Genomic DNA, 17447 nt, shown 5'->3' with positions numbered 1-17447 from the left:
ATCCCTTCTCCAGGGGCTCTTCCCAACCCAGGAATTGAACTGGGGTCTTGTACATTGCAGGCAGATTCTTGACCAACTGAGCTATTGCATAAGTAGTGTGAATTGTATTAGAAATAACTTGTTACCGGTCATTGTTGAAAGTACCAAGGTTTGGATGGATGCACCTGCCTTAGAAACAAATTTAAGTAGAATAAAGATTATCCCATAAATACCCCCACGCTCACTCATATTCCAGTAACTTCATGGGAATTCTTGCTAAGGGCGGAGTCACAACTAGGATGGGAGAAGCTGCACCTGACGGCAGGGCCCTTGCGGCCATGTAGCAAAAGGGATAATCCTCATTCCACTGCTGCACAAATAAGGACGAGAACCGCTACTCAGTGGTGGGATTTCGACTCCACAGCGACCTGGGCGCTCTGTGCACAGTTTACGACATCCTGTTTCGTATTTATGCATCACAGCCTGTAGAAACTGTAAATGAGACCTTGAAAGAAACAGACTCCTATTCTCTATCACGGCATTCGACTCACAGAGAAGCTTGCTGTTTATACTTACGGGTTCCACAAACTCAAACTTCTTCCTTTCTTGGATTTCCTGAAGCTTACACACATATTCAAGAGACAGTTCATAAAAGTGTTGCCGGTTCTGTTCCACTTGGATATCTGCCTGTGTTAAAACAAAGGAGGCGGTCAGATTAGAGATGGTGTGATGTGAAACTCTTTATCTGAGGTCTGCAAAGCTCCCATCTGTGGGCCAAACATGGCCAGCTGTCTTCCTAAAGGAGGTTGTGCTGGACACAGCCATGAACACTCCGTCACATATCTTCTATGTAGACTTCCCTGCTATGACAGCTGAACTGAGTTGTCCCAAGAGGGACCTCATGGTCTTCAAATATGTAGAATAGTTATTAGTATCTGACTGTCTGCAGAAGTAGTTTGCCAACCCCTGCTCATGTCTGTGATGAGGTTGACTCCTAAGGACCGAACATCATGCAGTCTCGCTCTTCACGAGAAACCTACCCCAACCACAACTGACACGCAAGTTGGAACCATACACACAGACTCCGAACTACACAAACAGTGTTTCCATTAACAAATCGCCTAAGCATGAAGTGGCCTGGGAAGGAGGACTGAACAAATTGAAGTCGCCACGGCACTCCTGAGTGAAAACAGCAGGTGAAGAAGTGGCAACAGCCCCTCTGCAAGAACTTGGCTCCCAGGCAAGGCTGGGCTTGACGCCCATCCGCAGGTAGTCACGCTCCTATGCCCTCAACACGCCCATCCCTTGGAAACGAACAGGCACCAGATGGCCGGGAGACTATTCCAAAAAGAGGTTCCCTGTTCTCTTGTCTAACTAGAAAGGCACTGGGAGAGGCGATGGCTCCACAGAGGAACAGTGGAGAAAACTCTGGCCCTCAGAACATTTCCTATACAGCATCAGGGAGGGTTCACCAGGACATTTCTCCAAAGAGGCCATATCTAAACACATGGAAAGATGCTCAGCATCACTCACCATCAGGGAAATACAAATCAAAACCACAGGTTACACTATGGTGTACACACTCACCGCACGCTTATCGAAAACAAAACAGACAAAAACAGACCTATCCCCAGAACAAAACAGAAAACGAAAAGTACTGGTGAAGACGTAGAGAAACAGCTTTGTACACTGCCGACGTGAATGCAAAATGACTCAGCTGCCATGGGAAACAGTATGGCCGTTCTCTACAAAAAAATTAAAGACAGAATGACCACACGAACTTAACAGTTCATTTCGGGGTATACACTCACAGGAACTGCGAGCGGGGACTCAGACAGATACTTGCTCACCCACACTGACAGCAGCGAAGCGGGAGAAATAACCAACGTGCCGCTGACAGGTGAAGGGATAGTCAAAATCTGGTCTACACAGACAATGGAGTATTATTCAGCCTCAGCCTGGAAGGAAATTCCGGCACCTGGCTTAACATGGAAGAAGCCTCAGGGCATTAAGATGTCAACTACATGTTGGCACTTGCCTTGTACCTCTACAAGCACTAAATCATGAGCTGCTATAGCTACTGACCATCAAAACCCCCTGAAAAGGAGTTCAGGTGGAGAGCAGAAATGAAGCGCTCTGTGCTCTGGGAAAAACTGCCAGGACAGGTCTTCAGATAGCTACGTGTTTTCAGGAGCTGATTTTATGAGCCCAATTCTTGTATCTCTTCCTATCTAGAAAAGCACTAAAATCCTTCACGGAGATGTCTGCTCCTCGTGACTAGCACTCACCCTCACAAAACTACCAGAAACCTTCCACACAAAAAAACACATGCTTCAGGGCACGCACACCCCCTTCAACAAAATCACATATGTACTGACCTTCCCTCCACCACTGTGGAGCAGTTTCTTAGAGCTATCTGAAATGCTGTCTCCCAGGCTATAGTTCTCATTTTGCCCCAAATAAAACTTCCTCACAACTCTCAACTCACAATGTTTTACATTTATTTTAGTCAACAATGCCAAATGAAATGAGCCGATCACAAAAGGACAGGTGCCACACAACTGCTCTTCCGTGAGGTACTTGGGAGAGTGAAATTGATAAAGACAGGAAGTAGAATGATGGTTAGGAGCTGGAGGGAAGGGGGCTGGGGAGTCACAGTTTAGTGGGAAGCACAGAGTTTCCATATCTAAGCCTTTAGGAGTTGGAATGTGGGGGTGACTGTATTTAATGACACTGCACAAACGATATCCTTGAACATAGTTAAAATCGTATCTTGCTATATTTTGGGCTTCCCTTGTGGCTCAGCTGGAAAAGAATCCGCCTGCAATGCAGAAGACCCAGGTTCGATCCCTGGGTTGGGAAGATCCCCTGGACAAGGGAAAGGCCACCCTCTGGCCTGGAGTATTCCATGGACTGTGTAGTCCATGGGGTCGCAAAGAGTCAGACATGACCGAACAACTTTCACTTCACCTGCTATATTTTACCACAACAAAATTTTAAGTTTTGGGGGGAAAAAAAAGGTAACAGGCAATCATTTTTTGGCATCATATCATTTTTTAATTAATGTTTAAATATAATAAATGTGTCTTTCTTTGAAATGAAATATTTTCTGCTGTATGTGTAAACATCAGCCTTTCAAATGTAAATTTCTGAGCCCAGGAAAACAATACCAGCTATGAACCAGCCATCAGCTAAGTATGCTGAGGGGCTTGGGGGGATGCCAAGAAAGCATAGGAGGCAGCCATCCGTCACATTCTCCACCTGTTATGGTAAACATTGCCTGGAGAATCCCACCCCAGTATTCTTGCCTGGAGAATTCCATGGATAGAGGAGCCTGGTGGGCTACAGTTTGTGGGGTCGCAAAGAGTTGGACACGACTGAGTGACTAACACACACACATATGGTAAACACTAAGGGTATGAACAATCAAGAAGCAGGATTCGGCCCCAGACAGCTGAGAGGCGCATGAAAGGAATGAATTAAATGGGTGCAAACACTTGCATCTTCCCACCCATAGAAGCCAAGGCTGTGATCCATGCGATCTGTGGTGCTGGAGAAGGCTCTTGAGAGTCCCTTGGACTGCAAGGAGATCAAACCAGTCCATCCTAAAGGAAATCAACCCTGAATATTCATTGGGAGGATTGCTGCTGAAGCTGAAACTCCAATACTTTGGCCACCTGATGTGAAGAGCTGACTCATTTGAAAAGACCCTGATGCTGGGAAATATTGAAGACAGGAGGAGAAGGGGACGACAGAGGACGAGCCGGCTGGATAGCATCACCAACTCAATGGACACGAGTTTGAACAAGCTCTGGGAGATGGTGAAGGACAGGGAAACCTGGCTTGCTGCATTCCATAGGGTTGCAAAGAATCAGACACAACTTAGCAGCTGAAAAACAACATACATATAAGAATGCTAAATTCCTTGAGATATCTGGCTTTCCTTAATTAAGAAACTGCCTCCCGCCACCCCCACCTTGCTACAAACTTCTATATATCCTGACTCCCTTCCCTGCCTCCTTGGAGCAGTCTCTTGGGATCACTTTGAGATGCTCTCTCCTTCTGGAAATCCTCATTTCCAGTGAAAAAAGAACTCTACTTTCAGATTGTGACTACTTGTTTAGCCAACATGACTAAGTCAAAATGTTTCTTATTCAGCCAAATTTTCTACCTAATACTCATAGAAATTATGATTTTTTTATGTCTCTAATGACCAGAGATTGAGCTCAGCCACCAGCAGTTAACAGGCACAACTCCCAGGAAAAACAATGCAAGTGTGTTGAGTATTTACTAAAATGGAGCTATGGGGGATTTAAGGGTGAATCTTTCATGTTATTGTTAATGGGAGATGCCTTTTAAGAAAATTTCACCAGGATCAGATTTACCAAGGTCGTTTTCTTTTTTTTTTTTTTTTTTTGAGTGGATTCTCTCTCCTGGTTGTGCTCCTGTATTGCTGCTCAGCTTCTATTCACAGCCTCCTAATGTTCTGAGTGTTCAGAACTGCTGTGCCAGGCACGGAGATATCTTATCACCAGAATCCCTGGGATTGTAGATAACCCATCATTTACGCCACCACCACAGACATTCAAATTATACCCAGCAGCACAGTCCTTTACTGACTCCATCTAAAAGGCAATCACTATATGAGTGGTATAAGAAGAAATGTATTTGGTCTTTGTCCCAGGTTCCTGGCACAAATCTCCTAAAACCCTTGGAATTTCCTGACTGAGGGAAGTGCCTGCTGTCATTTGTAAGGAGCCCTGAGTGAGAACACTCCTGTTTGTGCTAATAAGGTGACTTTGGGGGGCCCCAAGGCTGCACTGATCAGAAGGTTAGAACCTTGGCCCCACCCACTGGCCCTCAGGAAGGGAGAAGCACTACAGATTAAGTTCTGTAGCAACTCTTGAACACGGGTTCATAAGCTTCCAGGTTAGCAATGTAAAAAATCAGTAAACAGAAAACTCAATTAAACAGAGCTGGGTCACCAGAGTGGGAGCACTCATGGCTTCCAACGACAACAGAGCCCAAGAGAAAGAAGGAAGATGACTCTTCTCGCCTGGCCAGGACTCAGCCCAAGAAAAGCCATGGCCTCTGTTTACTATAGCCTCTCAACTCCCTGTCCCTCACAATCAAGGGGGTCTCCTTCATGCATCAGGTGGGAACGTGCCCTCGGCTCACCATGGCTGCGAGGCCCCAAACAGCAACTCTCTTCTGATCCTGAATAAACCCATCTTTACTGGAGAAATATCTGGCAGACTATTCATTTCAGGTCATGAGTAAATCCATCCACTTGCCTGAACAGTGACACACCCCAGCTCCACACGGTCAGAAGTTTCTGCACCTGGGACCCTTCTGGACCCAGTCCTGTGCACCTCTTCCTCTTGGCTGCTCATCTGAATCCCCTAGATTACCTTTTATAATAAGCTGGTAAACTTAAGTAAATGTTGCCTAGTTCTGTGAGTTGCCCTAGCAAATCAATCAAACCCAAGGAAGAGGGGGTCACAGGAACCTTTTCTTTGTAGTCAGTTAATCAGAAGCACACCAGGATTTGGTGTTAGAATTGGGGCAGTCTTTTTTTTTTAATTGAAGTACAGTTGATTTACAATGTGTCAGCTTCTGCTGTACAACAAAGTGATTTGGTTACACATATAAATTCTTTTCCATTATGGTTTATTACTGGATACTGAATAGGGCCTTGTTGTTTACCCATTCTATATATAATAGCTGGCATCTGCCAGTCATCAGTAGGGCAGTCTTGTAGGATTGAGCCTTTAACCTGCAGGATCTGATGCTATTTCCAGGTAGTGCCAGAACTGAGATCATTGCTTGGTGGCAACTGAAAACACACAACTGGACTATACTTTTTACTATACCAAGCAAAAGTCATTTTTTTAAACATATAACTTCAAATAGATTATCAATTTCACTTCTGACCATGCCTGCTGTAAATACACATAGCAGGAATAGATCCCTCACACAAAGATCTTCAGGGGATCTATTTCTCTGGTCATACTTATGGAAATATAATTATCTGAGTACTCAACTGAAAAAAAAAATGCACGATGTGAGAGTTGTGAGTCAAGTTTTAATGGGGGCACAATGTGGAATATAGCCTGGGAGCAGGTCCTCAGAGGTGGCCTAGTGAATTTAATCTAAAGAGGCAGATGGCAAGTGCTAATTTTTAGCTGCCATAAGGAAACAAAAATATAGTTCAAATATCAGCAGTCGAAGAGTTTTCTCAAATATCCAATTACTGTTCTAGTACAGACAGTAATATTGAGAATTTGGGGGTGTGATGGAGCAGAAGCTAGTGTCTGTTCAATACAGAGCGAGAATAAACCAAAATAAATAAACCAAAACTGCCAGCCTGCTGTCGGCCACAATTTTCTCCTGTGATTTTCACTGGAAACCAGAGGAAAGAATAGCTGATAACAAGGACATACGCCTTTGTTCAGTACCACTCTCAGCAACCTTTATAAATCTCTCAAGCACCTCAACTCAATTTACTGAAGATCAGCAACGCATTAGCCACCGCCAGAAGTGGCCAAAGCCACATCTAACCTTCTTTCCTTTAAGGAGCATCCCCATCCTGAAGGAATTCACTCTTGCAACAGAAAGCTCGGTCAAGTGGGGTTCTGTACATTTGAAAGGAGCACACAAATCAAAACAGCAAAGAAAATGTAATTTTTTTAAATCTTTCGGTCATGCCACTCAGCATGTGGGATCTTAGATGCCCAACCAGGGATTGAACCCATGCCCCCTGCATGGAAAGCATAGAGTCTTTTAACCATGGAGCACCAGAGAAGACCCAAGAATATATAATTTAAGTGAAAACTAAAATGATTCATCTTGAGGGTCTCTTCAAATTTCCAATGTAATGTTTAATTATCTTTGGGAATGATGAAATTGTTGAATGTCTAGCTCATAATCTGCACACTAGTTCATTCAGTAAGTATTTATTAGTGCCTGCTCCCCGACAGGTCTTATTCTAGGCACTGTGGACAGAGTGCTGAAGAGAACTAGGCTGTTGCCTGCAAGGAGCGGACATCCCAGGGAAAGAAGCCATGAGACCCGAATGTACCGTGTGTGCTCAGTCGGGTCCAGCCCTTTGTGACCCCATGGACTGTGGCCCCCCAGGCTCCTCTGTCCATGGAATTTTCTAGGCAAGAATATGGGAGGTGGTTGCCACTTCCTACGCCAGGGGATCTTCCTGATCCAGGGATCGAACCTGAATCTCTCATGCCTCTTGCATTTACAGGTAGATTCTTTACCACTGAACCACCTGGAAAGCCCACACCTGAATACGTAATGAGTCAAATGAGGCACCCTAAATAAGATAAAACATCTCCACTCAGGGGAAGTCTGAGAGGAGACTATCTGGAAGACTATTTGCAGAAGTGAGTCATGCGGATCTGGCAGAAGGACGAACACTGAGGCCCTAAGCCATGGAGCCAAGCCAGAATGAGGCCGCCATGTGGGGTGAGAGAAGGCGGAGTGGACTGGGGGCCTCTGACGGAGCTTCTAGGAGCATTTGGAGAAGAAGAGCAAGACAAAGGCTGACTCTGCTGCCATATAGAGGACTTCCCTGGCAGTCTAGGGCTTGGGAGTCCATGTTCCCAATGCAGGGAACATGGGTTCGATCGCTGTGTTGTCATTACAGAGTAACATGCATGCACATATGCATAAAGAAAGAGTGAAAGTGTTAGTCACTCAGTCATGTCTGACTCCTTGAGTCAGTCCCAGGACTGTAGTCCACCCAGGCTCCTCTGTCCATGGGATTTCCCAGGCAAGAATACTGGACTGGGGAGCCATTCCCTTCTGCAGGGGATCTTCAAGACCCAAGGATCCAACCAGGGTCTCCTGCACTGCAGGCAGATTCTTTACAGTCTGAGCCACAGAGAAAGCTGCATGCATATACGCATAAATGAATGCAAAATGACTTGAAGACGAAAATAAACTGTAGGGATCCCTGAGTAAAAAGCAGGGAGGCTTCTATAGTCATCTATGTGAGAAATGCCCACCACCTGAGCCAGAGTGACAGGTTTGCAGGCTAGGAGAACTGGCCACATTCTGAGAATATCCTGAAGTTGAAGAAGACCTAGGCTGAGTAGATGGGCTGAGAGAGAAAAGGCCAAGGATGACGTTACAGATTTTGCCCTAGCAACAGGTAGAATGATATCTAATTAGAGAGTGAGGTGGAGATGGAAATTGAGTTGGGGCATGGAAATCCCATCAGGATACCTGGAAACAGAGATCAAGTAGAACAGGAAGTGGAAAACTGCTGACATAAAGAGAGCCTCTACGAGCAACAGCTGTCCCTTCAAAACTGCCAGAGGGCAGGAGGTGAGGGAGCACGTGTAGCAACTGCATGGCTTTCTGCACAATATGGAAAACGAGAGAATGCAGGCCCGCCTGCAAACAGTACTGTAGTCAGGATTAGACGGTACAAAAGGGCCTTTCACTTCTACAGACCACCAAACACCATGTAAACATCGGCCAATCACATTACAGAGACAAAAGAAGATGCGACATGTGGTTCATGTCAACATAACCACACACATACACACAGCATTTGCAACTAAATCTGTAACATTTCAACACAACCCAGGTTTCCTCTACAACACTGTCATTTTGATGATACTTCACCAAGTGTCTATTGTAGTGGTACCTTACGCCTGGATCCCTTATGTGTTTAAAAATAAACAAATGCACGGGGAAGAAGTCACACTTCTGCAGGATGAGTCAAGATCTTTACAACTGAAAACAGCATTATGTTTAAGGAGAGCATATGTTCCAAATTGTAAACAACTGAATTACCATTCAAGGGTGTGAGTGAGGAAAAACAAGTGGCAGGGAATTTAGAAAAAAACAGAAAGCGAAAACGAGACAGAAGATATAAATTCCTTTCTCCTTACATATGGCTCCCTCCAAAAGAAACAAGTCTATTAACACAAGTAAAACAGATGCTCTCTTTCCAAAGAAGCTGAAAAACTCCTGAATCTTCAGTGTTAGGTAAGATTAATTCTGCCCTCACATAAAAGCCAAATGGTATAGGAGCTTATTCAATTCACTTTTTCAACACATCTTGAAAGTTAATTAATAACCTATTCCTGAAAATAATATATCTTTTCTCAGTTATCCTAGTCAAAATGGTTGTTCCTGGGAAAATACACTCAGAACCAAAATTTCTAATACTCTGAACCCACACTGCATTAATCACTCTATGAGATCTTATTATGTCTTATTCCAAAAGAGCTTTTTTTTTAAAATTTATGGTGATACCTAGTCATTTTTTCCATCTCTAATAAACCTAGATGAAACATTTTCAAAAGAAAAGCTCATTTAAAAAAAGACATGCACTGATTATTAAATCTTACAAACAAGTTAAAAGAAAAATAAAAACAATACCTCTTGTAAATGTGAGTCTTTCTTTTTTGCTGATAAATTCAAATGTTTATCAATTAGGCTATAGTTCCTTTCAGTCTCTTTGTCAAACTTCTTTTTTTCTTCCTACAAATAAGAAAAACATAGACAAGTATGATTAAACAGAGGGGGGGGAAGGCGTATACAGTCAATCTACTAGGAAGATCAAAATACGAAAAATATCCAAAAAGAAAGTACCATGAAGTGTGAAAAAGTTATCTGGAAAATCTATCTGCAGCCAGGCCACTGTTTATTCATCAAGACAGCGTTAGGACTGGAGAGCCACTTACCTTTTCGCTTTTTCCTTTAATGAACTTTTTTCCTAGCCTGTTAGTTTCAATCCCTCATACCTATCTGTGTTTGGAATTAATGCCATTCACTTGTCCATTAAAAAAAAAATTTTAGGATGAAAACATAATAAGACCATAAAGCTTAAAAAAGCAAACTTGATACAGATTTTGGCATATAAATGGAATTCACATAAAACTGAGTAAGTTTTGATCTACGTTTAAAAATTATTTACAATCGCCATTAGGAGGAGGGGGGAAAAAAAAACACATATCTTGGGGAAAAAAATCTTCCCTAATTGTCTAGTATAAATATAACAATAAAATCCTCTGATCAGAAATGTCAACTACTTAGCCAAATTTCAGCAGTGATTTCTATAACACTGTCTAGAATATTTATCAATAGGTCCACAGGGCCTAAAATAATACTGACATACTTCTACTGAGATCCTTTGGTTAACATTAGAAACATTTCTCAAGCACTGCCAAGAAATAGTATTTGTTTTCCTTTTGCTAGAGTAGCTTTTAGAGAAAACAAGGAACCAATTTTTTTTTAATATGGCGGAGACAACCTCCCCTAAAACTGCCTGCCAACATAAGTAGATTTTTCATAAACATTTCTGAGCACCAATGAGCTCACGTGATGTTCTCCTGCTGTCAAAATGTTTCTATTAACGTCAGACTCTCCCAACTCTCCAAGGCCTCCTAGAAAGGAACATTCCCTTCCCTATTTTCCAGCTTCTATTTTATGAAGTCAAAAATAATGAACTGTCCCGGCATTTTCTGGCATGATCTTCCTATTAAGCAAAGGGGTAAATAAAGCACAAAAATTGTATTTCTCTGCATTTATCATCATTTTTTTCACTCCACGGGACTACAGACCGTGTGAGACACTGGGAATGAAGCTCTGCCCGCTCACCCAAAGGCTGAATTAACCCCCACGCTGACGAAGGCACAAGACTCAGAACTGACACTTCTTCCCATTTCTACCTCAAGTTTAATTACCAACTAGCCGCACATCTTCAAGGGCAAAAACAAAACGGAACACTTAACAGTATAAAACCTTAGTTGTTCTGTTTAAAAGATCAGGGTACTTCCTTGGTGGTCCAGTGGCTAGGTAGGACTCCACACTTGTGAGGCTTCCATCCCCAGTCTGGGAACTAACACCTCACACAGCCCCCACATGCCCTTGTGTGGTGTGGCCAAAAAAAAAAATACTGTCATACAACCTAAAATATTAGGAAAAAAAAAAAAATCAGGAATTCAGTTTTGTCCTAGTTCATTCTTAGAACCAGTCCTAAAATTCTGTAATCCTACCGTACATGAGAATGGTCAAACTTTCACTAAAATGGAAGCATTTTTTTCCTGTATGCCCTAGGTTTAATTTACAACTTTTTTTTTACACTTAAGGCATTAATATTACATGGTTACTCTCTCTTTTCTGCTTTTTATTATGACGCACTTACTGAACGATCTTAATGACTATCAGAAAATAAACTAAATGGAACATATGGCCACCACTTTAAAACCTCCACTATTTTTACAAGTTCATACGGTAGAGTGTGCACTGGATTAGGTGTCAGAAGACGCAGGTTCCAGTGGCCACTATGACCCTGTGGCTCTGCCCCCGGGGTCACAGCCTTCTCTGAGCATCAGTTTCTCAGGTTTAAAACCAGACGGGAATGGAGGTAACACAGCTGCGTTTACCACAAGTTTACGGCAACACAACATCGTGTGGTTAAAAATGCTTACTATCTTTGCAGATGAGTATTCAGAGAATACTGAAAACGTGTTTACTCCTTTGATTTCATCTGAATCACAGAAGGGGACAAAGGAAGCAACGATGCCACAGTCAGCAGTCAAAACACCCAGCACATGCGGAAATAGTGGGGTATGTAAATGAGGACGTGGGTTAAGTCCGGAATGAAAGAAAATGGTGCTATCAAGCCTCTGTGAAGAAAGAATCTAGCCAAGAAACAACATCACGCCCACCAATTTGAGTGAAAATACACTTGTTCATCTTTGGTATGATACTATACAAATGCTGCTGTGTTTTGTTTTGAATCTGAAGACTCAGATAATTGTCTCTCCTTGCATTTTTTTCTCAGTGTCTCTATAGAATATTCTGTTTCTCTGTACTCATATGACTTTGGGCACTTAATTCTGAAGTTTAAAAGGGGCTGTGTTTAAGTAGCATTCAATAAAGAACAGAGTCTTTTCTTCAACATTGCAATATAGGATACATATACACATATGGATGTATACATATATATATATGTACATGTATATATACATACACACACACACACACAAATATAAAATAAATGAGCCATAAAAGGGAACAAAATTGAGTCAGTTGAAGTGATACAGACTGAAGTAAGTCAGAAAAACAAATATTGGATATTAACACATATATGTGGAATCTAGAAAAATAAATATTGATGAACCTGTTTGCAGGTCAGGAATAGAGGTGCAGACATAGAGAAAAGACTTGTGGAGACAGATAAGGAAGGAGAGGGTGGGACAAATTAAGAAAGTAGCACTGAAATGTATACACTACCATATATAAAACAGACAGCTTGTGGGAGCTGCCGTATAACTCAGGGAGCCCAGCCTGGCGCTCTGTGATGACCTAGAGAGGGGAGGGAGGGGCACCAGAAAGGGGATATGGGTATACATATAGCTGATTCATAATGCTGTACAGCAGAAACAAACAAAACACTGTAAAGCAATCATACTCCAATAAAAAACTAAAATAGAGTAATATGACACAAAAGGCTCTATCAAGGATCAAATTATTACAGTGAAAACTGTTTTTGAAACAGCATTACTCCAGTGAGTCTGGGTCAAGCTGGAAGTAAAGTAAGGAAAAGTGGAGGCAAGGGCTCGCCAGCCAGCCCACATCTGTATTACAGAGAGAGGCAGGCAGCCATGACAGACCCCCAGCAGACTTTTGCCATGTGGAACTATAAGCCCAGTATTTAGGCCGCTCCACTGATATTTCTAGAACAGCTGGAAGACTCAATGATTTTTAAACGGTGACAAAAAAAAAAAACTTATGTTTTAGGTTTAACAAGAGTCAGTTAAGTCGCTCAGTCCTGTCCAACTCTTTGCAACCCCATGGACTGCAGCACGTGAAGCTTCCCAGTTCTTCACCAACTCCCAGAGATTGTTCAAACTCATGTCCAACAAGTCGGTAATGCCATCCAACCAGCTCATCCTCTGTCATCCCCTTCTCCTCCTGCCTTTAATCTTTCCCAAAATCAGGGTCTTTTCCAATGAGCCAGTTCTTCACATCAGGTGGCCGAAGTATTGGAGTATCAGTATCAATCCTTCCAATGATTATTCAGGACTGATTTCCTTTAGGATTGACTGGTTTATCTCCCTGCAGCACAAGGGACTCTCAAGAGTCTTCTACAACACATTTCAAAAGCATCAATTCTGTGGTGTTCAGCTTTCTTTATGGTCCAGCTCTCACATTCACACATGACTACTGGAAAAAGCATAGCTTTGACTAGACAGGCCTTTGTCAGCAAAGTAACATCTCTGCTTTTTAATATGCTGTCTAGGTTGGTCATAGCTTTTCTTCCAATGAGCAAGCATCTTTTAATTTAATGGCAGCAGTCACCATCTGCAGAGATTTTGGAGCTCAAGAAAATAAAGTCTGTCACCATTGTTTCCCATCTATTTGCCATGAAGTGATGGGATTGGATGCCATGATCTCAGTATTCTCAATGTTGAGCTTTAAGCCAACTTTTTCACTCTCTTCTTTCACTTTCATCAAGAGGGTCTTCAGTTCCTCTTCACTTTCTGCCATAAGAGTGGTGTCATCTGCATATCTGAGGTTATTGATATTTCTCCCGGCAATCTTGATTCCAGCTTGTGCTTCTTCCAGCCCAGCGTTTCTCATGATGTACTCAGAGATTAAATAAGTTAAATGAGCAGTGTGACAATATACAGCATTGATGTACTCCTTTCCTGATTTGGAACCAGTCTGCTGTTCCATGTCCAGCTCTAACTGTTTCTTCTTGACCTGCATACAGATTTCTCAGGAGGCAGGTAAGGTGGTCTGGTATTCCCATCTCTTTCAGAATTTTCTCATTTGTTGTGATCTACACAGTCAAAGGCTTTCACATAATCAAACAGCAGAAGTAGATGTTTTTCTGAAATTCTCTTGTTTTTCAATGATCCAACCAATGTTGGCAATTTGATCTCTGGTTCCTCTGCCTTTTCTAAAACCAGCTTGTTTATTTAGTGACACTACTTGCTTTCAGAGAACTTTACAATAACATTAATAAACATTTAAAATTAAAAAAACAAATAAATAAATAAAATAAAACCAGCTTGAACATCTGGAAGCTTACAGTTCACGTAATATTGAAGCCTGGCTTGGACAATTTTGAGCATTACTTTGCTAGCATGTGAGATGAGTGCAATTGTGTGGTAGTTTGAGCATTCTTTGGCATTGCCTTTCTTTGGGATTGGAATGAAAACTGACCTTTTCCAGTCCTGTGGCCACTGATGAGTTTTCCAAATTTGCTGGCATATTGAGTGTAGCTCTTTCACAGCATCATCTTTCAGGATTTGAAATAGCTCAACTAGAATTCCATCACCTCCACTAGCTTTGTTCACAGTGATGCTTCCTAAGGCCCACTTGACTTCGCATTCCAGGATGCCTGGCTCTAGGTGAGTGATTACACAATCATGGTTATCTGGGTCATGAAGATCTTTTTTGCATAGTTCTTCTGTGTATTCTTGCCACATCTTCTTAATATCTTCTGCTTCTGTTAGGTCCATACTATACCTGTCCTTTATTGAGCCCATCTTTGCATGAAATGTTCCCTTGGTATCTCTAATTTTCTTGAAGAGATCTCTAGTCTTTCCCATTCTATTGTTTTCTTCTATTTCTTTGCACTGACCACTGAGGAAGGCTCTCTTATCTCTCCTCGCTATTCTTTGGAACTCTGCATTCAGATGTTTATATCTTTCCTTCTCTCCTTTGCCTTTCACTTTTCTTCTTTTCTCAGCTATTTGTAAGCCCTCCTCAGACAATCATTTTGCCTTTTCCATTTCTTTTTCTTGGGGATGGTCCTGATCACTGCCTCCTGTACAATGTCACAAACCTCCATCCATAGTTCATCAGGCACTCTATCTATCAGATCTAGGCCCTTAAATCTATTTCTCACTTCCACTGTATAATCATAAGGGATTTGATTTAGGTCATACCTGAATGGTCTAGTGGTGTTCCCTACATTCTTCAATTTAAGTCTGAATTTGGCAATAAGGAGTTCATGGTCTGAGCCACAGTCAGCTCCTGGTCTTGTTTTTGCTGACTGTATAGAGCTTCTCCATCTTTGGCTGCAAAGAATATAATCAATCTGATTTTGGTATTGACCATCTGGTGATGTCCATGTGTAGAGTCTTCTCTTGTGTTGTTGGAAGAGGGTGTTTTCTATGACCAGTGCTTCTCTTGGAAAAACTCGGTTAGCCTTTGCCCTGCTTCATTTTGTACTCCAAGACCAGATCTGCCTGTTACTCCAGGTATTTCTTAACTTCCTACTTTTGCATTCCAGTCCCCTATGATGAAGAGGACATCTTTTTTGGGTGGTAGTTCTAGAAGGTTTTATAGATCTTCATAGAAGCATTCAACTTCAGTAAGCCAAACATGAGTAAGCCAAACAAAATGTTTACAAGTTAAAGATGGCTCATGGGAAGTCAGTTTGTAATCTGTTATAAAATCACATGTGCAAAAAATAAAAAACAGTGAAGAACTGCTGCTACTTAAAACAGAATAACCAGTCAAATAAGATGTACACTATGTAAATGGAAGAGAAATTTTTAAATCTAAGAAACACTCAGGTTTTTTTTAATATATTAGAAATAAACATATATATGAAAGAAAAGAAAAGTCAAAGCATTAATCGCTCAGTCCTGTCTGAGTCTTTGTGACCTCATGGACTGTAGCCCACCAGGCTCCTCTGTGCATGGGATTCTCCAGGCAAAGGATCCTGGAGTGGGTTGCCATGCCCTCCTCCAGATCTTCCTGACCCAGGGATCAAATCTGGGTCTCCCACATTGCAGGCAGATTCTTTACCACTTGAGCCACCAGGGAAGCCAAAAACATATATATAGTATATATATTTAAAGGTGTCGTAACAAATCATGGAATAAAAAACTATTATTCAACTAATGGGGTGGTATAACTGGTTAAGTAGTTGGAAATAAAAAGAGAACCATGTCTCAAATCAAAATTAATTCCAGATGGACTGAGAGAGTCACAAGTAAAAAACGAAACCAAAAAAGAGCATTTCGTCAGATCTCAGAACAGAGAGGGAATTTATGAGGAAAAGGGAAACGGAAGAAGCCATAAGAACTTTAAGATATCAAAACTATACAATAAATAAGGCAAAAACCCAACAACTGGCAGGGAAAAGATACAATTAATATGGAAGAAAGGGAGTTAACATTCCTAACACATAAAATATTCTTTATGAAGCAATTTTTTTGCTCAAAGCATACATTACACTTCCACAGAAAAATTAGTAAAGAAAACAGAAAATTCACAAAAGTTTGCAAATACTTGTAAACTATCCACATTTACTAGAATATTTTGTTTCATCTTAGAAAAAGGGGAAATTTTTAAATTACCAGGTAACTTTCCATTTTATGTATTTCTGGTATTTTACAAATTTTCTAGGATGAGGAAATGAAAAGACTTTTATTCAGACTATGAACAGCAACCAGTAAGGCCCAACTAGTCGAGACAAGAGCTGACATACGTTCCTAGAGATTCCAATTCTCTTTTTATTTAAATAAAAAGGAGGGGGAATGCCCACACGTGGGTTTCCCTGGTGGTTCAGATGGTAAAGAACCCACCTGCAGAGCAGGAGACCTGGGTTCAATCCCTGGGTTGAGAAGATCCTCTGGACAAGGCAATGACTACCCACTCCAGTAGTCTGGTCTGGAAAATCCCATGAACAGAGGAACCTGGCAGGTTACAGTCCATGGGATCACAAAGAGTCGGACACGCCTGAAGCGACTTAGCACAACGGCAATGCCCACACTTACAAGAAATGCAACTCATAGCACATGAAACACACTTGGCAGGAGCACTTCTTCCTGCATATCCAGGCCAACCAGAGTTCTGAAATCCCCACTCTTCTCCGTTGGTCCACCAACACCTCACAACCCAGGTGAAATGCCACCTCTTCCATGAAGCGCTCCTTGACTTCTCCAGTGGGGAAACAGCCCTTCCCTCAACTCCTGTACCAATGTCACCTCTCCTCCTCGACGTTCATTTGCCCTATCCAACCCACACCCTCTCCTGCCTTTAAGCTCTTGCAGCCTCTCCAAAGCGTTGAGAAGTCAGCCTTTATCCCCGCACCTGGTAGATGCCCAGGGGACATGGCCAGAGAACACAGGAAGGTGGAAGCCTATGGCTGCAGAGGCACCAACACTGAAAACCTGCCCCTGCTGGCTCCTCAGCACGTGCTCCCAAGTCACCAATCCACCAGCTGAGCACGGTCTGACCAGGAGGGTCACAAGCCACAGTGCTTGAACCTGGTGGGCAAAGAGTGGAGTAAAACCTAAGAAGTTGTTGTTAGCAAGCCGATACAAAGCAAGTCACAAAGGGGATCATAAAACAACTGCAACCGTGTATATGCCAGGCCCTGCACTAGACCCCAGAAATATGCCATCAAAGACTCCGAAGCCTTGCAATAACCTTCGGGGACAGGTGTGATGGGTCCCATTTTAAAG

General features: G+C 42.2%; 1 protein-coding gene across 8 annotated transcripts in view; it reads right to left on the bottom strand.

The window, feature by feature from the left end:
• The window catches only part of ARHGAP10 (Rho GTPase activating protein 10), a 385067-nt gene that overhangs the window by 230518 nt on the left and 137102 nt on the right, over window positions 1–17447 (bottom strand). For all 8 annotated transcript variants that reach the window (XM_045163178.1, XM_044930651.2, XM_044930650.2 and 5 more), the window contains 2 exons: window positions 9388–9489; window positions 556–666 (listed from right to left, as the gene is read on the bottom strand). In XM_045163178.1, coding sequence (XP_045019113.1) covers window positions 556–666; window positions 9388–9489 — 213 coding nt within the window. The remainder of the gene's footprint in view (window positions 1–555; window positions 667–9387; window positions 9490–17447) is intronic.

The sequence above is a fragment of the Bubalus bubalis genome, chromosome 17, assembly GCF_019923935.1.
Source record: "Bubalus bubalis isolate 160015118507 breed Murrah chromosome 17, NDDB_SH_1, whole genome shotgun sequence".
Lineage (NCBI taxonomy): Eukaryota > Metazoa > Chordata > Mammalia > Artiodactyla > Bovidae > Bubalus > Bubalus bubalis.
Note: the sequence above shows the minus strand (reverse complement) of the source record. Positions and strands in the feature narration are given on the sequence as shown.